We start from the raw sequence: 21,911 nt of genomic DNA, 5'->3' as shown, positions 1-21,911 counted from the left end.
CTTGTTTGAACCATTTCTTCTTCACATGAGATGTAAAAGTTTTAAGGCCAGTCAATTGTTTGATTACTGGTGGCAAAATGTTCCACATATGTTCTCCTTTAAATGAGAAACATGATGATCCAAATTATGTTCCACATCCTACTGAGTTGCAGTCGTTGTTACCAGCTCTCCTTGTTCTGACTCCTGCTGTGGGGCGTTAAAACCATCTAATAATCCCGAGGGCAAGGTTATTGATACATTTAAAAGTCAATTTTATAAGACAAACTAGAAAATCCCTGCAGAAATTTTACGGGGCGTGCCAAAGTGTGCCCGTCAGCTTCAATCAAACATTTTAGCTATAGTTTGCACACTGCTCTTTAAACCTGAAATGAATAGGAAGCATAAACATACAACACTATAAGACTTTACTTTTTTCAACAATGTTCAATGACTGAAGCTCTTTCCAGATCCATCACCATAGTTTTATGGCTGATCTGGTTCACTGCAACAGTGAACTGGTAGAATCTAAAGTTTAATGATGACTTTAAGCTTCGCACATCTAGTTCTCACTCGGTACAAAATAATTAAAAAAAATAAAGACAGTCGATAATTGTTTATTTCTCCAAATCTTTCATACTAATGATTTTAATTCACACTCAAAAATTCAGAGAAATAATAATTTTAAATATGTATTCTTCCCACAATGCATTGTGAGACCTCTCTGCGACTCTGTGAAACTACTCACAGCCTCTGTCTGGGACCCGTTGCTATGGTAATTAATTATCTGCACCTGGGTTGGCTCTGGAGACAGAGTTTCTATACTTGGAGACACCCAGCGTCAGTCTCAAGGACCCTGACAAAAAACCATAAGCCCTAGCAAATTTTTGAAAACATTTTAAGGGAGCAGGCATGTGTATCTATGTCATGGCCGACTTTTAGACCAATAGGGCGATATTTGTGCCTGTGAGGGGGAGTTTAAAAGAGTTTTGGAGTCAGAAATCCACAGTCCTGTGTGTGTGTTTCAGAGAGAAAGATTACTGATTCTGTGAGACACTCAGTCTCAAATTTTCTCGTTTTTCTTAATTTATGTCGTMATTTTAACTCAGAATCCCACTAAAARTAATAGCTCCCTTCTCGGCATCAAGCTGAACGTTTTGATACCACTTTTGTGGGGGTGCATGCAGCGGTACGAGCCGCATTAAGGTTGACGGAAGAAAAATAAATAATAAACAGACATTCTATTGGGTGAAGAACAATAGGTGCCTGTCATGCAATGCGTGGAGCCAGTTACTTCACAAGTCAGTCACTGCTCTCCCTATGCATTGCTATGGCATGCCCCAATTAAGAAAACTATCACAACCTAAAAGATTTTCTGGATCTTTTAGGTTGAAGATTTTCTGACTTTTGATCTAAGACAACGTCAAAGGGAATGCCCTTTTACAGCATTTAGCTATACCATGCTCCAATGTTTCATCAAAACTTGTACTTATTTGCACAAAATGTTCTTTGAGTTGTTTTTGTCTTTTGTTGTTTTTAATTCAAATCTGAATGCTGTCTTTGTTTTTGTTTTCCATAGAAAGTGCTGTTGGCTCAGTAATAAGGGACATAAACACTGATGAAGGTATTGCTGACAATAACTTTAGATACTCTCTTTTTTCTTTCTCATAGAAAGTATAGTTTGCGAAATACCCTTGTTATTACATGTGTCTATTATATGTGTTTCTTTTAACTTTTCATGGTATCGTTTTTTTTTTGTTTTAAAAAGACACCTTCTCCTATCTGCCTATGGGCAGTGGGCAAGAGCTATGTCCTTTTCAGCTATGTCCTTTTCCAGTAGGAAGTCACTTAAGAAGCTGCTCCACTATTCCTGTATTTTTCTTCTTTTGAGCAAAAGTTTGTTTTTGGTGCAGAATGGACCTACCTTCATATGGGTTAGCAACAGAAGCTACTCAGTGGCAAAAACAATTGTTGTTTAGTTAACTGGTGATAAATTTGTACTTACCAATGATATCTATGCTAAAAAGCTAGCAAGCTAGCATGATTATATTAGCATCCAGATAGCCTCATCTGCTTCAAGTTGTAGGACACAATGATGTCTGAGTGTAACTCAACCTTTTGCCTGACAGAAAAGCTTTGCGAGAAAAAAACATACGAGATTAAATAGTTCTTCTCCCAACACAATTTTAGGCCAGTCATGCATGTAAACTCCATTTAGTTTTTTATGAATTTAAGACTTTTTTTTTTAAACAAAGGTCTTCTTTAGCTCAGCCTTTATTTGAGAGGAGTTAGACAGGAAAGTGGGTAATGAAAGAGGGGAAGACATGTGGCAAAGGTCATCAGACTGGGAATCAGCCCTACAACTTTGAATTTAAGACTTTTTATGGACGTGCAGACACCAAGCTTGTAATGGTGAATGCTGCGACTTTTTGCGGACGTCCCCTTTGCCTGTATTAGATCACTTGTCAGCAGTTTGCATCAAATAATCAAGTGAATTTCCACTGTATTGTAATATAATTAGGAATACAGTGAACTGGAACCATATGTATTCAAACCTATATCTGAACATATGACTGGATTATATTGGATAAATCTGAACCGAATTTAGATGAAAATGGATGCCATATATTTAAAAATGAATGCCACTCTGGTGGTGTGTTGTGCTCCGAGAGAACGGTGATGAATCCGTTTTATATTCGGATATAAAACAGATCATCTTTTCGGAGGGTTTGAAAAACCATAAGTGAGCATAGCAGCACACGTTTTATTGTTTACACATGTGCAAAACACTGCTTTATTCAAAGCGGACATAAATGGAAAGCCACGGCTGCAAAGTATTTGTACAAAAAAAGTAGGCAAAAATAATCAAATCTGTTTATAGACAATTTACAAAATATAATAAACTTTATATAAAAATGTATATATTCATCTACGTTATTTAACAGAATCTTTTTTTACAGCAAAATAACCGGTGCTATTTTGCGTGAAGCTGTCCTTTACATTCACTTGTTGCACATTACAGACATCCTTTATTGCCAAAGTGTCCATTCAGTGAGGTAGAAATGTTCGTGTTTTTCTGTTCCTTTTGGTTGTTCTCATGAAAAACCGGAAGTTGGATCAGCTAGGAGCTCATCCTACGTTGTGAAATGGCATCAGTTCTACGGCTGTCAAATGGCTGCTCATATACACGGCCGCTCTGCTCCAATGAGTCCTTGATGCTCTGCTCGAGGTCCGAGTCAACATCCAAAGCAGTGTAAGGATTCTCGTGAAGAGTTATCCCATGGTAAGTGACTGACGGTGGGATGTATAGATCCTTGTGGGGAGTCCAAGGAGCTTTCCCAAACGTACCTGCGGGAAAACATGTTTAAAAGTCATTCCATTGCCTAGGCAAAATCAAGTCTGGATAAAAAGATTGGTTAATCGACAACTTACCCATGAAAGTGTTGCAGGGAGGGACACATTTATGAGGTTTTCCACAGTCGAAAGCATCTTCCTCGTCCGCCGTGGTTTGCCGGTCCCTCTGCTGAGACGAAGGGTCTTGATTTAGGCTGGTGTTTGGAAGCTGCATCACAAGTGAGGGCGGGCACACGTCAAAATGCTCCGATAGCAAGATGTCCATCGTTTTGGGTTTGGTCAGGCTGCCGCTGTAGGACTCCATGCCGACCGGCTTTTGGTCAATCGAAAAACCTGAGGGTGAAAAGGCAGAGATTATATTAATTAGTTTTCTGGAACTTAAAGTGGCAATACTATGTGCCTTGCGAAGGCACATAATTCTGGTGCCATTTTATAGCTCAATTAAGTAACTACAGTTGTTAAAAAAAGCTATATATCAAATATGTAATTTATGTAATTTTACACCATCAAATTGGGTCTCTTTCTCTTTAAAAGCTCCTGCTTTTTCTTAAACTCCGCCTTCAGGAAGTCATCACAACATGGCTCCACTATTAACCCTTTAACAATGTTTTTACTAGCATTATTCTGAGAACTAGCTCCTATACTGAGCTTTGCAGATGCACACTTCCATCAGGTGTTTGCTAATTACTGCTGGCTAGTCTGAAGTAGCAGAGTGGGGGAGCCTCAGAAGGCTGGAAACAAGGTGCAGCTCCAACGGAGAGCTGCACCTTGAAGGAGGCACTGGTTCACACGGATGTCCACATGGGAGATTGAAGTATTTATCAAATGAGTGAAAGAATTAAGGCAACACTCTAAGTATGTTCTTGATGAAGGAATAGCATTGTCAAATGACGTAAAGCTAAAGAATAGTCAATACAAAGTCATAACACTGCCCTTTTAAAAATCCTTCTGGAACCGGATCAAGACTTGTACCAACCTGTGAAGACTTCGGATGGGTCACTGGGATATATGGTATCATGGCAAAGCAGCGAGCCAATCGGACCTTGGTAGTGGCAAAGCAAAGGATCGATGGCTGCTTCCATATCAGCTTCACTTCCTGTATCCAGCTGACAAAGACCTACCAAGGGTAATAAGGTGAATAATGTTACTAAAACCTTACATTTTATTTCAATACGTTTAGCTTTAAAGTCAAAGAAGAAAAGGCCGGAGTTGGTACCGTTCATGTCTTTGGTCTGCAGGTAGAAACCACTGTAGGATGATGCTATGTACTGATGGCTGCTACCACTTTCAGACGGGATGTAGGCATCCTGTCGGTCCGCTAGTGTTCCCTGGGAGGAGAGGTAGCTGGGAATATCCGCAGGTAGATTGGTCTCATCTGGAGAACCAGGTCACGTTTTAATACAAGATTAGATGCTTGGACGATCTGAAAAACCAAGTGACCTCTGACCTGTATTGGTGACGCTACAGTCCTCGTTCCGCCGGCGGGTGTGGTAGATGATGACCACCCAGACCAAAGAAGTTCCAACTACGCAGCAAACCACCGCGATGATGACTATCCCTACTGTTGTCCAGCCATCATCTTCCGCCCCTGATCCGCTCCCCATGATGTTCCCGGTGCCACTCTGCACTCCGGAGTCACAGTTGGGGTTCGGTAGGACTGCCAGGCGAACATTCCCCCTCTCCGTGCCCAGGGCGTTCGACATCTCACAAGTGTACTTTCCTGCATCCACCTCAGCAGCATCAACCACAATGAGGAGCTGGTTGGCAGCGGCAAAGAAGTGGCGCTCTGTGACCACTAGGGGACTGTCGTCTTTGGTCCAGTTCAGTCTAGGAGGAGGGCTTCCACCGGCGATGCACTGGAGGACAGCTGTCTCGCCCTTGGCCACTGTCCGATCCGTAAGAGGGCGCAGGAAATAGGGTGTTTCTGTAAGAAATACAGGAATAGCTTTGACAATACTGTGAAAAACGACGGAATAGTAAAGGTCTAGTAGGTGTAAGGTAACTTTCTCACCAAGAACAGTTAAAGTTGCATTTGCTGAAATAACTCCGGCTGTGTTCTGAGCTGTGCAGCTGTATACACCAATGTCTTCCGTCTTGACACCCGCAATGAAGAAGACATCATCCTCGGGCATGACATGCATGCGACGCTCGCGAGCGGCAGGAAAGTCAGTGCCTCCATCTTTCTGCCAGGCAATCTGAGGGGATGGGTGACCCTTGGCTGCACATTCCAGCCTAGCCATCGCTCCTGCCCGGATCGTCAAGTCCATTGGCATTTTGGTGAAAGAAGGAAGTACTGAAAAAGCAAAACAGTTTAAGATTTGGAGTTGAGGGTCTGGTGAGATGTGCCTAACAATTTAGCACACCCCAAACTTACTGTTCACCGTGAGCCGGGCCTTAGAGGAATATGACGACCCAAAGTGGTTGGAGATGACGCACTGGTACTTCCCCTCATTGGAGAACTCCACGTTCCGCAGCTGCAGTGTGGTGGTGTACTCTGTGACTTCCGCCTCACTTCCCGCATCACCCTGCACTCTTAGATGGGCCTGGTTGTGGATCTCGGCATCGTTCAGGACTTCATTGTCTTTCTTCCAGGCAAAGGTCATGGGGGAGTCGCTGGAGCTCGCGGCAGAGCAGACAAATGTCACGTTGGTTCCTTTGAGGGCTGACTGGGTCTCTGGCTGCACCGTTATCTTGGGCTTTGGGAAGTCATCTGGACGAACAAGAAAAAACCTCAACATGTATGCAGATGACGCACAAACTAGTACATTTTAACATTTAGTGGCCATGGAAGAAAAGTACCCAATTTAAACGACTTGTGTGTATCAGGAATGAATGCACTTACCACACACAAACTCCTCCTGGCGTACCAAGAACACACTCCTGCCCTTCAGCATCTGTGGGTGGGCGCAGCTGGCATTGACGCAGGGCAGGAAGCTTTGCTCTTCCACCCAGATGGGAAGCCACTTCAGCTGGCAGTCACACAGGAGACTGGAGGTATTCAGACGCCTACCAGGAGCAGAAGATATCAGAAATGCTTTTGGTTTAGCACATGCTTCATGAATCCATAAGTTAATGTTCTATCAGAGAAGACAAGATGTTCAAGAAGTGGAATTGAGGAGGATTTTTTCCTGTTAAGTATTTGAATAAAGATATTTATTTTAAAAAATGGGTAAAAAAGACTAACTTATTGTTACTGCCTCACTTTAAATGACACTAAATCTTTACTGCTCTAAGTAGGTTTGGCTTCGTTAATTACTTCAAGGAGGTCTTGAATCAGTTAGCCCATTGTCAGAATAATGAGACAGAGAGGTTATTTTGACTTTCTTCCAATGGAAGTTCTGGTTCCTGACAGAAGTGGTGGCCTAGTTCACACATGGCAGAAAACCTGGGAAAACAAGCGGTATGTGATTTGGTCTTTCATTTGCTACAAAATTCTGTTTAATATGACTAAACAATCGTTTACAACAAAGTCCGACCAAGGTGGAGATTTGAGAAAACTATTTGTGTTTGTGTTTACATGGGAAAATGAGGATTTAAGGTTCCTGCATTTCAGTGTGTAATAAATAATATGCCAATATATTGAGACATTGCTTTCGCATAATTCCTAATCAATATGGTCTTGTCTTAATTGTTTTTCTAACACACTATTTAGAAGTAGTTCAACCCATATATTTGTTCACACAAGTGAACCTCTTGGCAAGTCATGGTTGTTTTGAAACAATCTGATTGGCTGACATAGGTTTTAACTTTGCGCTACAGTGCCCCCTATGGGTTTGGCATGTTTAAAACGGCGCTCAGGGGCGGATTTGTTCATGCAGTTGAAAACGTTTCTGAAACCAAATGTGTGTCCAAAATCATTTTTTAAACAATAAGGGGGAAATATTTGTTTTAATACAGGCCAGGCTGAATGTGTACACAGACAAAAGCTTTGTGATAGCCACTATGAAACGTTGAATTTGTAACTAATTTAGCGCAATGCTTAGGGTCATTGGTCATTAGGGTTAGGATTCTTGGTTGAGATGTCACTTCAGTATTTTCACAGATTTTTCTTTCCTCTGATGTCATTTATTCTGTAACATGACATGCATTTTACAGATATGAAGGTGTTTTCAGGCTGATCAGCTTTTGTTTAAAATAATAATTATGGTCAAACACCTCCACTTTAGTTTCATCAGACCACAGGACATGTCTCCAGAAATAAAAGTCTTCATATTTGGAGTTATTTGTAAACCATATTCAGATATTTTTTTTCATGCTTTTGAAGCTATGGCTTCTTCCTTGCAGAGCGGCCTGTGAGTCCGTCACAGTGCAGGCCGTGTTTAACTGTAGATAATGAAGAAAATAGAACCAGAATAATTTTGGTAATCCTAACTGACCTAAAAAAGGAAAATTTTAGTCGGATTTAATGTCAGAGACTTAAAAAAAAAACCTTTTCACATGCATAATTATTGTGTTTCAGCTGTACTGATGAACATAGTTATGAAACTGCAATGTTGTAGAATTACAAAGAACATTTGAAGACATAATCAAACTATTCAATGATGTCTGGAGTCGATATTAATAAGAAAGTCAGCGGTGTGTGTGGTGCCGACACTTACAGCTCCTGAAGGTTTTTCATCTGGGAGAAGGCGTTAGCTTGGATGGACATGATGCCATTATTACTCAGATCTCTATGCAGAGAGGAAAAAATAAGGAAAAACAAAAACAAGGCATCAGCACTGATAAGGTTCTCAGAGAGATTTTTTGCAGACATCAGATGTTAGGAGCGCAGAGATTTTTACAATCTTCAATCACGAGAAAGAGAAAAAAAAACAATAAAACTCTGGGCAACAGATCGCGTTGTTAATCAAAAGAGTTCTGACTCTGAACTGCTTTGAGCTCTGGCATTGGTTCTAATTAGAATCAAATGCAGTTGTTGAAAGTCATACACACACAAACACACACACACATACACACAGTTGTCTCCACTTTGTCTCTCTTTGTGATCAATATAGTTTTGGCTCACATGTAAGGGTACTAATGGCAGCTTTTTTTTTTTTCTTGACTCCACATCAAAGCAGAGGAAAAGGAGAAGACGGTCTGGATGCATGGCTCAAACAAACACCCTTTTATCATTCGGCCCGCCTTGTTTACGGCCCGGACTTTTGAAAACAATCAGTGAAACACGAGGCCGACTCACAGGTGCTGCAGCTCGTCCAGGCCTGAGAAGGATTTTTTGGTCACTGAGCGAATCTGGTTCCCCTGCAGGAACCTGGAAGAAGGGAAACAAACGCTGCATCAGACGACAAGATCTTAGTTTTTATTAAGGCAATTTGGTCCATCAGACACAGCTGACTTACAGCGTTTTCATCTTTTCAAGAGCAGAAAATGGCCCATTCATGTCTTCAATAGTCCAGGAGATTTCATTATTCTGGAGATCCCTTTAAGAAGAGAGATCACAATGTAAGAATACATCCACAATAAAACGTTGAATTTATGCTCCATATGATCCTTTAAACCAGAAATCCCTTTCTGGTCATTTTGGTACTTATTAATTGTGAAGTTTTTAAATATCTTTCCATACCATCAACACCATCAGTAAGAGCTATTAAAGAGATTCTGTTGTTTTATCATAATTAAAATAAGCTTTTTAATGAACCCACTGACCATATTTCCCTTGAAGACCTTTTTAATTATAAACTGGAGCTGATAAATAAAGCGTCTAAAGAGGAAGTAAAACCCAGTCTATGCATAAAGGTCATTTCCCAACTGCTTTTACAGATACTGTTCTAACAATTGGTGGAAAAGATAAACCTACTATAAAAATCTCTGTTTGGTGGGATTTTGATATTTTATGAAGTATCTCATTCCAAATATTAACTCAACAATAAGTCCAAAATGAGTGACCAAATAATGTGATCTTAGTAGGGAAACAAAACACTCAACACTCGTTTATCCACTTAGCTGCGTCATTTTTTTTCTCCTTTCTCTTACGACTTTCTACATAAAAATAAGACTTTTCACCCAATGTCAAACAGTCAGACGTTGGATTTTGTAATTACTACCACCGTGGCCACATAATCTAACCAGCTGATGTTTCTTTGAAATGTTTTCAGCTTTCTCTCTTTGCTACCCGCAGACAGAAAATGACATCTAGATCACCAAAAGCCTAGAATGTCCCAGAAAAAAAAAAAAATTGCTTCCTTTGATCCTTTAGCTGCTTTATTGCCTTCAAACAGTTATTTTCCTCCTCGGCATGCTTGGCTATGGCTGGTTGAAATTGAGGAAGGGTGTGAGTGTGTGCTTTCATGTCGGTGTGTGTAGGGGGAGGCCGGGGATTGTTGAAGCCCTGAAGCAGTAAATGTCCACCTAGATGCACACCTGCCCTGCGATGACCTCAGCAGCGCCGCTCACATTTGGTTGTAGTTAGTCTCCGCTACGGGAAATGTTACTGAGCCTTTCTGTGGGAACAGGGGAGGTGAGGGGGGGGATGGGTGGATGCGGTGTGGGAGAGCAATTTGGACAGAGGAAAGGATGGTGTGGGGAGGAGTGTGTGTGTGTGTGTGTGTGTGTGTGTGTGTGTGAGGGAGGGTTACTGAGGTTGCGGTTGTGCCTGTCTGAGTTCTTTTTTGTGTGTGTGTGTGTGTGTGTGCGCAAACACATCAAGACAATAATCTACTTCACATCCCCAAAGCAAATCAGACGCAATATTTTCACTCCAGTACCGGAGTTAGCTAAAAGCTAAGGATAGCGTGGATTGTCCTTTTTCGTTTTTTCTTTTTTTTGTTTCCCAATAACAAATACTCGTTCTTACTTGCGCCCCCTAGAGGACATGGGGAAAGATTTGTCTTCTACGTTACCTCACAAAAAGTATTGCAATTCCCTCACAATAAATGAACAAATATGCCCGGGTCTATTTTGTATTCGGTCACAAATATTTCAAATAGTCATTTAAAAAGCCTCATTAAAAACGTGTTTTTATATTCGTAACACAAAACTGATTGAAAATGTATTTATTCACTGCATATTCATGTTTGTTGGAGTAAGGTTGAGATGGAACCGTACATGAAAACGACCTTTTATTACCAACAAGAAAAATGTCACCAACTGACCGAGGAAATAATGTACCTCGCAATAAAAATCCTCCGTGTTCCCCAGAGGCCTCCGTACACACTCAGTGGTGACATTTACAAGTCGTTTTTTTGTAACTCGAGCTCAACTCACAGCATCTGCAGGTTGCAGAGGCCGCGGAACGCTCCGCCGGCGATGAAGCTCAAGCGATTGTTTCCCACATGGAGCTCATCCAGCAGGCTGAGGCCGTCGAAGCTGGACTCCTCCAGCCTGGACAGGTGATTCGAGGACAAGTTGCTGCAGGGCGGGGAAAAAAAAAAAAAACATCAGGGAAGATTAGCACAGCAACACACCCCTAATATCCATGCAACAATATATACAAAAGTGTGGCATTTGTTTATATTAATGTCCCCAGAGTTGATACTTTTTAGATCCAATTACGGCAAAGAGTCTTTAATCTGGTGTTATTTTGTTCTGGGAAAAAGTTTCCTTCCAGTTCACAGTTACAGTCACTTTCATGTTGGTCAGTTGCACAAAATTCTATTAACATATATTGAATATTTGTGGTTCTGACGCAATCAAACCAATATGTGCACTGCTTTGGCTAAGTTATGGGAGAATGTAGTTAAAAAATAGAGGACACTCTTTTTTTGTTCCAAAGTAGAATAAATCAGATGGCAGGACATATTTCCGGCTCACCAGCAACTTGTTTACGAGATAAGAGTAAGTAACCCGAAGCGAATGAGTCCAAAAGCAACTGGACTCTGCAAACATTAAGACGGCCACTGATGGAAAAAGCCACAACGAAGAATCTGCTCCCAGGGAAAAGCAGGAGATACCGGTGGTAAAACAACAATGAATAAAACCGACAATCTTTAAATGTATCACTATATTTACCTCAACAATGTAAATTATGACATAACCATTTTTTTTTCTAACACGGGTTATTGTCAAAAAAAAAAACACAAAAAAACCAGCAGCCATCAGTCTTAAGGACTGGCAGCCCGAGTTATTTGTGGATTAGCAGCGAACACCTTTTACAAGATAAGAAGATTAATGTTCATACGCTTCATAAGCAAGATTCAGTTTCTAAGCTAGCTATTTCCAACTTTTGTAAACAATCTATAACCATCTGTCTGTCATTAGAAGGACTTCGAACCGTAGGAACGGTTCATTGGTATGAAAACCAAACGTATGGGAGGTTTTGTACACCTTGACACCGGTAGCCACAGCCCATTGTCTTCAAGATGCTGTTTGGTTCTGAGTCCAAACTACACAATAACCACCAACTATTTCTACACAGGGTCTCATCTGGCTGAGACCTGGGTCCCCAGCTGCTCAGCAGTGCCAAAGAAAACTCCAGTCCATTTCTCTTTCATCTCATTAAAAGCTAAATTTTCAAAACCTTATTAATCCTCAATACTGTTAACCAGCCCTTGCCTATCTGGAGCTAACGTTTGGGAAATGATTGAGATCTGTGTAAAACTAAAAATCCCAACGTCTCATGAGACATAAGAGCAGAACAGAAAAGGTGGGGTGTGTAGTAGCTTGGCAGAGCTTTAACACTGCCACTGATCCGCAGAGCAACAGAGACTCTGCTTTGTCTGGTTGGTGGCGGGAGGAACTGAAGTGTAAGCAAAGCAGAGGAGGGGAGGCGGAGCGGCATGTAGGAGTGTCGGGGGTTCAGACGGCGAATGGAATATGGGGAGGGGAAGGAGTCCAGAGAGAGGGAAAAATATGGACTCACAGCTTGCTGAGTTTCTGGCAACACTTCCAGGTTTCAGGCTGGATCCTGCTGATGGTGTTGTGTTCGAGGTGGAGCTGCTGCAGAGCCCCCAGGCCGTACAGCCAGCCTTTGCTCACCTCCGTCAGGTTGTTAAAGCCCAGCTGCCTGCAGACAATACAAACATGGCATCACTTCACACAACAGCTGGGGAAGTTTGAAGGAAATCATCTCGACGCGCACTGATCATAAGGTGGACTTACAGGACTTCCATGTTGCTAAGGCCAAAGAAGGCCCCGTCCATCAGCCCAGAGAGGCGGTTCCTCTGCAGCTTCAGCGAGCGGAGGGTGGGCAGGTCTTGGAAAGTCAAGCCCTCCACCCGGCGAATCTGGTTTCTGCTCAAATCCCTGGGGGGAAGAAAAAAAGGAAAAACAAATGCAGTGTTCTCGATCAGAAGGAGCCAACTGGTGCAACAATCAAACACGCAACTTTAGGAGGAGCGCAGAGCTTACAGATGCTGCAGGTTGGGCAGCTGGAAGAACCTGGCCGGGATGTTGGAGATCCGGTTGTGGCTGAGCTCAAGAATCTGCAGAGTGCTGGCCAGGTTGGTGGACCAGCCCGACTCCAGAGACGAGATGCGATTGTTGCAGAGGAGCCTGAAGGATTTGGGAGGAACTTGCTGAAACGTGCCGTTCATTTAACATCATGTTACACCAACAAACCTCAGTGCAGAGTTGTGAAGTGGAAGATTCTTACAAAAGAACCAAACGCTGCATCAGTTCTGTTCTACTTCACTTAATGCCACAAATACTTTGGTCTTAAATCAATTGAAATCCTAATGTACTACCTTAAATATTTTGGTTGAAATATGGCAAAATATGAAAAAAAAGAAAGTTCAGGCCATGTAAGAAGAATAAAACTCACAAGTTCTTGAGAGGCAGAGCCGGGAAGGAGCTGGTCTTAACTTCCACTATTTTGTTGTTGCTGAGGTCGAGCCTTTCCAGGGAGGTGAAGGGTCCGAGCCGCTCCTCCGAGATCCCACTGATCCTGTTGTTTGCTCTGAAAATACAGACACCGTTGCTCCTATAAATTGCAGGAATGCTTCGTATCTGGCCAGTGGCGCAAAACGGTGTCATGTTCCCAAATATGCAAACAGTGAAGACTGTAAATTCCTCCGCGGTCTGGAAAAAAAAAAGTCAAACATCTCACGAAACCTACCACCCAACATGAAACTCTCTGACATGCCTTTTTTTTTTCCCTTCTCCAAGCTGATGCTGCTCGCATATATTATAACAGGAAGCTAATTGTTGAACATGACTAATGTCGCCGTTCAGACCCTCAGGTTTAGCGACGTGTTATTTTGTTTATAAGGTAATTACGAACAAGGTATTTAAAAAAGTTACCCGCCAATTACTTGGCTGATGAATACCATTCCCTCAGTGAAAGCATGCCTCAGCAGAGGCCAGCAATTTCCTGAGCTGCACGCCTCCTAAATTGCAGTGCAGGGACTGCTTGGTTATAAACAGAGCTGTACAGTGCCGTCTTTGTGTGTGGGGATTCAGCAGCTGAGTGGTCGGGAGGGAGAGAGTCCCTCTGGTGCACCAGACTGCAGGCCTTGTCTCTGCTGCTCAGTGCTTAGCACGGTTTGGAGGTATTTAATAGCCAAGGTTCACTTTTAAAAATGGTGACATTTACTGGATCAGAAAAATCAGCTCTAAGCAACAATAATCTGGTCTTGGGGTGGGTAGTGAATTCAGACAGCAGGTGCACCTTAGGCATAGCTGTCAAGTCTCCCGGTTTGGTCGAGAAACTGCCCTTTTTTAATCCCCCTTTCCTGTCTTATCGTCATTTTCCCGTAAATGTCCCGTACTGGGCCCCCCGCTCTCATGTTAGATGCACCAGACGGTGACATTTTCCCCGTTTTGTAGCTAAATGAAAGCTACAAAACAGAGGAAAAGCAAGCTGTCATTTTGGCCCAATGTGGATTTGAGTAGGACACCCCTGAAGTCATTACTTTTTTTTTTTTTAAACTGGGAAAGGCAGAAATTATTCTTATCCCTAAAACTATGGTATCTGCTGATACTGGTAACTGACACAAGCCTTTCTCTGAAACGTTCTGCAGCCGTAGTCCAACACAATAAAAGACCTTTTTGTTGGGGAATCACAGGGGGGTCTCCACACACCACAACCTTCAGCTCTCAGACTAAAGTGTATCTCAAGTTTTCATGTTCTCCTGACCGGTCACTGAGACAAGGAGGAGAAGAAGAAGGTTTGCTACCTGAAGTCTAACTAGTTCTTCCAGCTCATACCAGAGGGAAACTAGCCAGGCAGAGGCTGTGAATGATTGGAACAGAGATGTTGTTAATAATCGTTCAGGGTTTACGTCCCAGATTCTCATTTGTTATACAAGCACGATTGGGTTCCCTCAAGCTGCTACCTGCCAGAATCTACCAACGCTCTGGGCCCTCAACCAGACCCCACAAACCGACAAACTATGCAAAATCGTGAGAGCCTTTCCCAAACGCAGTTGTTGTTGACATGTGTTTTCAGTAAAGCCGTGTCCACTAAGCAGCAAATAATTTTAATAGAGTAAGCTTTTCAAACGGAAAGTAACTTTTTTTATTTTCTTCCTTTAACCGTCTCGCTCGTGGTGTGTCTGGGTTGTGTGTGTGTGTGTGTGTGTGTGTGTGTGTGTGTGTGTGTCTGTGTGGTATTTCCTATTGGAAAAAGAACAGAGTTTTCAAGCGCAATCTGATGACTCCCTCTCACAGCCGTGGCGCCGGTAATGAAAACCAGCGCTGCATTCATTGTTGAGACGCCATATTAAACTTGTCAGATATCTTACACACACGAGACTCTGCGTTTTAGCTCATTGGCTGGCCTAGCTAAAGAAACTTTCTAAGAGTATGAGGGGCTGCTTGTTGTCTTGAATCTTCAAACTGACTGATGAAAACTCAGGGGTTTTCTTACAGACTTCTTATCACACACATATTTTATAGAAACGTCACAAAAGATTGTTATGATGCTTGTTTTGGTTTCTAATTCTCCTTTTCAGCAAAGTCCTGAAAAGACATTTCATCTTGGCTGATGAAATGCCAAGAGGTTCAGCCCCTTGTAGACCTAATCTGACCTGGTATCTGTACGGTCATTTGTTGAACCCTTCTGGGACACAGGGGATTTGGTGGGGGGCTGGAGGAGGGGGCCCACCTCCCATCTCCCACCCCCCTCCATAAATTCCAAGGAAATTGTTCAATTAATTAAGATGATCACGACTCAATTACTACCAGCTGCAGGGTTATTGCCGTTTGTTTTTACTCTAAGCTGCGAGGTCAAAGAAGTCGGCGAGAGCTGCCGCTATGTCTGACTGGCTGTTTGAATAAGTGGTATTTGATACCCTGAGGTCCTTTTTTTTTTTTTTTCCTTTACAACCCTCCCAGCTTGGAGAAACTGAAGGAGAGAGAGAAATTCTGGAAAAATGTTCCACTGGTGGAAAAAGAAGAAGAAGAAAAAAGGAATCACACTGAACTGCTAAATGTTAGGGGGACAGAGGTGATGGCTAATGAAGGTAGCATGTGAAAGCAAACAAGTTGAAGTTTAGTTCTTGTCCCAGTTTTTTCAAACACAAACCAATAAAATGAATATGTATTAAAATTTTGAGTGTGGACAAAAATAAGTGGGTGAAGAGCTTCAGCTTTAAAATCATAACATGGTTTGCCTTAATTAAGAGAAACAGATAAAAAAAAGGGTCCTCCACCACTTACTGCTGTGGTAGAAGTCACTTACTTTATGTAAATCTATTAGATTATTATTTAAATTTACTTTATGTAAATGCACACTTACATAAAGTTACATAAAGTTTTGGTTTGACCATCACTGCATGAAAACCTTAATTTTTCCCAAACTGCAGAGTTTAATGATAGTTTTGGGTAACACTTTATTTGAAGGGGAGTGCATAAGACTGACAACATCTGTCATGAACATAAAGGAGTCTTTATGAATGTTTATGACGGTTGTCATGAAGTATCATTCTGTAAATAATGACACTTTTAATGCAAAGTTGCTCTAAAAGTTGCATTAAAAGCCCATTAAAAATGCCAACTTTGCATTAAATTGTCGTAATTTACAAAATCATGCAAAGTTGCCATTTTTAATGGGCTTTTAATGCAACTTTTAGAGCAACTTTGCATTAAAAGTGTCATTATTTACCGAAAGACACTTCATGACAACTGTGCTAAACATTCATAAAGACTTCTTCATGTTCATGACAGATGTTATGTCATGTTTATGACAGTGACATGTCAGTCTTATGCACACCCCTTCAAATAAAGTGTTACCTAGTTTTGTTTTGGTGTCACGTTTTAAAGTTGCACTACAGAACATTGCACTGTACACTTAGTTCCGCACAAAAACCTCCTGCATGTGTCGGTTCAAACAACCATTACAGCCCTCACAGAAACTCCCACAACTACAGGTTGTCTTATGGGACAATTAGCCATTACAAAGCATTATGGGATACATAGTGTAATCGGTGTGGCATACTGGCACCCCATCATAACAACATATGTTTTGTTTGTAGGCCAGATGAGGCTTGCATCACTTTAACTTGACATATCAAAGCTGCTTCCATTTCTGTTATATTTCTTCTTTTTTCCGATCCCAAATTATGTCTAAATTGTGTAAAACTTTGAAAAGAGATACATAGTGCTGAGATAAGATAACACATTTTAGGCATTTAAATAATCTAATAGAGTTCACTTCAACTGAACTCAGATTTAGGATTGTAGGCCATCCAGAGCTTTCACACGTCCTCAAACGAACCGGACTAGAGTTTGGTGAAAGTGGATTAAACAGGGCTAGTGTGAACACAGTCTCAGAGGACTCTTCCATTTTATCAGCTCCAAGAATAATTAGCAGCAAATGCTCTGTGTTTTCAGCCAACATAAAGACCATGAGCTTATTATGGCCTTCACAAATTCTTTGTCAAATCTGAAAAACAGAAACCCTGCCAGGTAAGCACCAGGAAGGGTGTAAATGCAACATCATTTTTGATGTTATTAGAGTTTTTTTGTATCATTGAAGGTGATAATTATGTTTTACTTTAGAACTTAAGTACATTTCAGTAATTTTTCGCTTTTCCTTAACGGATTTTAATCAGTATTCTTACTTTTAGCAGAGTCACTTTTAACACAAGTATCCATACTTCTACTTAAGTAACAGAGGAACTTTTGCCACACACATTCATACACCGTAACACACCTTGGGATGTCGGTGCCTTGCCACGTCGACATGTCAGAAGAGAAAACTGGAATTGAACTCCTAACTTTTTGATTACAAGACGACTCTTTGCTCATGTCAGTGGCCCACTCTCTGAGTGGCTGTGCCCAGCGATCCGCTCTTTTCCATCGTCAAGAGGAAGTGAAGTCCTGCATATTCCCTATTTATGAGCGAATGACCGGACCTCGGGCATGGGGAGAACTAAAAGATCTTTTCTAATTGGAATTTGTTTGAATTTTGCCCCATAACATAATACTGTTGTATATTATATTACTGTAGGGAAATCATGAAATTCAGAGGTGTAGAGCTTTAGTCACTTGGTGTGCTCATTAAAATGCTAAACCTCCTTTATGACCATTAAGGGAAAGGCATACCTTTTCACTTGAGGTACTTTAATGTATCTGAGCCACTTTGCCAAATTAGAAGCCAAGCAAGGATTAAAATGTAACCCAACCCATATTAAAAGTTCCACGTCCCTGTTGGAAGAACACTGTTGGAGACTTTGGAATGGAAATCCAGCTCATGTTTCTTTTCTTCTTGAAATTAATTGTCGCTGGAGGTGAGATTTCTTTCCGAAAACTACAAGCAAATTGACTGACTGACTGACTGACTGACTGTGGCGGCTTGCGGCTGTTGCCGACTGTCGTGTCGGGGCTTGATGAGGAATACGCCTCATCTAGCAACATCTACATTCCTCCGCAACAACTTCACACTGGGTAGTTTTGAGAAATGCGCCACAGACCAAATGAAAATTGTTGAGGTTTCACAGACTAATATCTGGTGTGATTCTGAAAGCACGTCTTGCAAAACAAGATTCCAGACGATTACGAGCTCACAGTTTGCAAGGGATAAAATATGACAAGTCAAGAGGCTTTTTTGTTTTTTTGCCTGAAAGCTGATCTCCGGTACTTCTCCTCTGAAAGAGTGGGACTAAATTGATGCTGAAGTCTCTTTCCAGACAGAAGAAAAATGTTTCCATTTGTCCTGGTGACATTTGTCTGCAAACACTTGGCCGGTCTGGGAACTAGCCCAGTCAGTTGGGTTTGGCTGAGCTGGGAGAAACAACTTCCCAACTCATGAGTTTAACCAACTGTAATAGTCCTGGCAGAGAATGATCATCGAAACCAGGATGAGGCGACAATAGACAAATGTAACGGTTATCTAAAAGCCTTTACTTACAGAATGAGGGTTGTGATGTTTGAAGCAGAAGGACCCAGATCTGGTATTGCCTCCAGTTTGTTGTGATTCAACTTTCTGTCGAAGTAAGAAAACAGAAATGGATCACTAGATTTAGTACATCGAAGGATGGAAAAGACTATTATTAACCTGGGCAAACACTGAGAACACCAGTGTTTTAATTGTCTTACACTTACAGTTCCTTTAAATGCGGCAGTCTGGAAAACAAATTCCCGTCGAGCACTTGCAATTTGTTATGGCTCAAGTCCCTGTGAAAGGAGAAAGAAGTAAACATCAACACACTGCACTTTTCACAAGCTCCAATCTTCCATAATGACCTGCAGAAAACATTACCAGCTTTCTGCCTTACTAACAGGCACAGACTGGGTACTGAAATTACGGTACACCAAAGTTCAAAACCAACAAAAGTCTCCATTCTATGGCCTAAAGTTCTGTGAAGAAGATGGCGCATCGTCCATTATGTTTTACACATTTAGATATCATGGTTTACCAATGTGCAAGGTCTGGTTAGGGGCATCAGTTTACAGTCCTGCAGGCGAAAGTCGTTTTAGTGGCTGTTTCCATTTAATTCACACATGAATTTTGAGCCAACTTTTTAAAATGTCGCAAAGAAATATGAGCCATGTTTCCATCTACTGGTTTGGAGCGAATCAACCAGGCAGCGCAAGGCGTAATCTCATCAGATGTTGACGCTACGCATGGCTGCAATAAACAGGAAACAGAGGTCAGAGGTTACTAACTAGCATAGAGCACAAATCTCAGAAAATCTCAGAGAGGTTTTTGGAAAAGTGTTGTAGAGCAGATAGTAATTTTTCCATCATGTCAACTAACTATTGGTGATGTTAAAAGCTTTCAGGAGACATAGAGAAAAAAAATGCAATGCTAATGATTCTAACTGCAAGAACAGCTAATCAGTCATGTGAGGTAAAAGTCAGAAATCTGTTTCTGTCTCCCCTTCACTGCGTTAGCTTTTCAAAAACCACCTCGGCCACAAGGCGATCACAAAACACACAACCAGCCTGGCGAAGATGAATCAGCCTGGTAAATTCATGTTACTCTACATGGAGTCAAACGAGACAAAGGTTGAAGAATTTGGTAAATTTACTGGATGTTTATTACATACATTTAATTTAATCTATGTGTCGGAATGAAAAATAATTTTAAAAAATGTTTTAAGATTATTAAGAGAGACGGACCAGTCAGGTTTATCCAGGTTGTTATTGATCTCTGGGTTTTTTTGAGGCCCGAACCTTCTGACCTTCTGACCTCCTGACCTCCTGACCTCTCGACTGTAGATTCTTTGAGCGATTGTAATTTGGAATCAGGCAGGAAATTACAGAATTACAAGAGAATTCCCATTTATGCATCAAAGCATAAATGGGAATTTATGCTTTGATGCATAAATTAGCTGTTCTTGCAGTTAGAATCATTAGCATTACATTTTCTACTGGTTGATGAGTTCACCCATCAGTGGTGATAACTGTAATAATCAATACGTTGGTTGTCAGCAGCGAGAATAACTGCTGAAGTTCCTGCTTTTAGAAACGCACCAATTATATATTTTATAAAAATTTTTGGGAAAATATTCTGACACCATCCTATTTTCCTCATAATTATTGCACTGTAAGGTAGACTGAGTGACACTGACACAGGACTTGTCGTAAGCCCACACAGACAGACTGTGTATTGTGTGTATTGTGTGTTTTGCTTTTGTCTGAGTCATGTTCGTATTTGGGCTGCACTCGGCCCGGCTTGGCTGCGGCTCGGCTTTGGGTTGTGCTCTTGTGTCTGCTGCCTGTTTTTGAAAATGAGCCTTAAAACCAGCAGCAGAACTCTGGCAAGCGGAGCCTCATGCACCATAAAGCGGCGGCGTTACTGGCACTGCTGCACACGATCAGCGCTGTGGTGCCAGACACTTCTTCTTCTTTTTCTTTTCATACCTCCCTCATCTGGAATCCATCAAGAAACTCTTATAGGAGGGGAGCGCAGTGGGGGGACCTAACAACTACTAATGAATTTGTAATGCTGGGAAAAGCGAGAGGAACGCCTTTTGTACCTCGGAGACAACCTGCTGGATTTTCTGGGCCTGTTTTGAAGGTTTCACAAACACATCAGGCAGAGTTTTCCTTACTCTGCTGGAACAAACCCCGCACCTCTCAGTTCCCTCCTCTTTTTCTCGCCCTGTTCCAACGATAAGTTGTTGTTGTTGTTGTTGTCGCCCCCGCCACTGGAGGTGTCCTATCACGCTCCAAAGATAAACCTTGAGCAGACCCTACACTTCCATTTCCCTCACAAACAAGGCTCTGAGTGGAGAAAGATAACAGGAAGCCTGGCGTACAGGCTGCGACCTGCTTCTGCTGCCCCGCTGGAAGCAGACTGCGCCACTTCCTTATCTGGCACCGCAAACTGCTTCTCTTTAGGCCGAAAGAGCGTGTCGTTACCGTTCACACCGAGAGACACTGGCAGTGGAGGAGGCTACGTGTTTGTTTCTCGTTTGACGGAGAAATAAATCTGAACGTGATCAGGTTAGGGGGAAAAAAACACAAGAAAACCCTGGCCCATTTCTGCCAGATCAAAATGACATCAGTCTGTTCTTGCAGTCAGTTGTTGCTGCTCAACGGTGTTTGTGTGATTTTGAATGGGCGGGGCTGCAACGCTAATAAAATCCTGCAGTGGGAGGAGCTTGGGACGACCTCCCAGGAGTTCCGCACTTGATCTTTTATGAAGTCTGAAACGTCCCGATGAGAGATGAGCAATAAAGTTTGTCACAATATTTTGCGGTATTTATTGTGGGTAGGGATGCACTGAAATGAAACATTTGGTCCGATATCTTTAGATGTTATGGCAGATAACTGATATTGACCAATATCTTATTTGATATATATATCCCTACCCTTTCTACAGTGCAAAAACAACCACAGCACTGACATCGCTTCAGTTAAGCAATCCTGAACAACATTGAAATAATAATCGATTGTTAATATCGGTTCAATATTACCTGTCGGAGTGATAATGTCAAAAAAAAAAAAAAGACTAGCATTAATACCACTGTTGATGCCAACATGCTGTGCATCTCTCATTGTGCTTAGAGTGAAAACAGCTTCTTGTTTACTGAGGTTGTTGTCAGGTTAATGTCTGAGTGCCACAGTTATGAAGGCTCCACAAACAAATGCAGTTCTTAAAAAAACATACCAATTTTTAACTGGGTTTCTTCAGCAGACCACTGGTGTAAAAAAAAAAAAATCATTTTTATCACTAAACCTCTGCTCAGTAACTGCCCTGAATCATATTTTACAATTTTATGAAATTTTGCTGACTTTCTCTTGGAACCAACAGT

At 41.7% G+C, this 21,911-nt stretch overlaps 1 protein-coding gene across 1 annotated transcript in view; it reads right to left on the bottom strand.

The window, feature by feature from the left end:
• Positions 1-2,738: 2,738 nt before the first annotated feature.
• lrig3 (leucine-rich repeats and immunoglobulin-like domains 3) overlaps positions 2,739-21,911 on the bottom strand; it is a 23,596-nt gene continuing 4,423 nt past the window's right edge. Inside the window, exons 2-19 of the mRNA XM_008401487.2 lie at positions 18,751-18,822; positions 18,557-18,631; positions 13,028-13,162; positions 12,616-12,759; positions 12,367-12,510; positions 12,128-12,271; positions 10,534-10,677; positions 8,670-8,750; positions 8,510-8,581; positions 7,929-8,000; positions 6,173-6,336; positions 5,705-6,040; positions 5,342-5,623; positions 4,778-5,254; positions 4,547-4,705; positions 4,307-4,447; positions 3,409-3,663; positions 2,739-3,324 (exon numbers count right to left, since the gene is read on the bottom strand). Coding sequence (XP_008399709.1) covers positions 3,098-3,324; positions 3,409-3,663; positions 4,307-4,447; positions 4,547-4,705; positions 4,778-5,254; positions 5,342-5,623; positions 5,705-6,040; positions 6,173-6,336; positions 7,929-8,000; positions 8,510-8,581; positions 8,670-8,750; positions 10,534-10,677; positions 12,128-12,271; positions 12,367-12,510; positions 12,616-12,759; positions 13,028-13,162; positions 18,557-18,631; positions 18,751-18,822 — 3,124 coding nt within the window. The 3' untranslated portion in view covers positions 2,739-3,097. The remainder of the gene's footprint in view (positions 3,325-3,408; positions 3,664-4,306; positions 4,448-4,546; positions 4,706-4,777; positions 5,255-5,341; positions 5,624-5,704; positions 6,041-6,172; positions 6,337-7,928; positions 8,001-8,509; positions 8,582-8,669; positions 8,751-10,533; positions 10,678-12,127; positions 12,272-12,366; positions 12,511-12,615; positions 12,760-13,027; positions 13,163-18,556; positions 18,632-18,750; positions 18,823-21,911) is intronic.

Source organism: Poecilia reticulata, linkage group LG23, assembly GCF_000633615.1.
Source record: "Poecilia reticulata strain Guanapo linkage group LG23, Guppy_female_1.0+MT, whole genome shotgun sequence".
NCBI classification, from domain to species: Eukaryota; Metazoa; Chordata; class Actinopteri; order Cyprinodontiformes; family Poeciliidae; genus Poecilia; species Poecilia reticulata.
The sequence above is the reverse complement of the archived record's forward strand: the minus strand, read 5'-3'. Positions and strand labels throughout refer to the sequence as shown.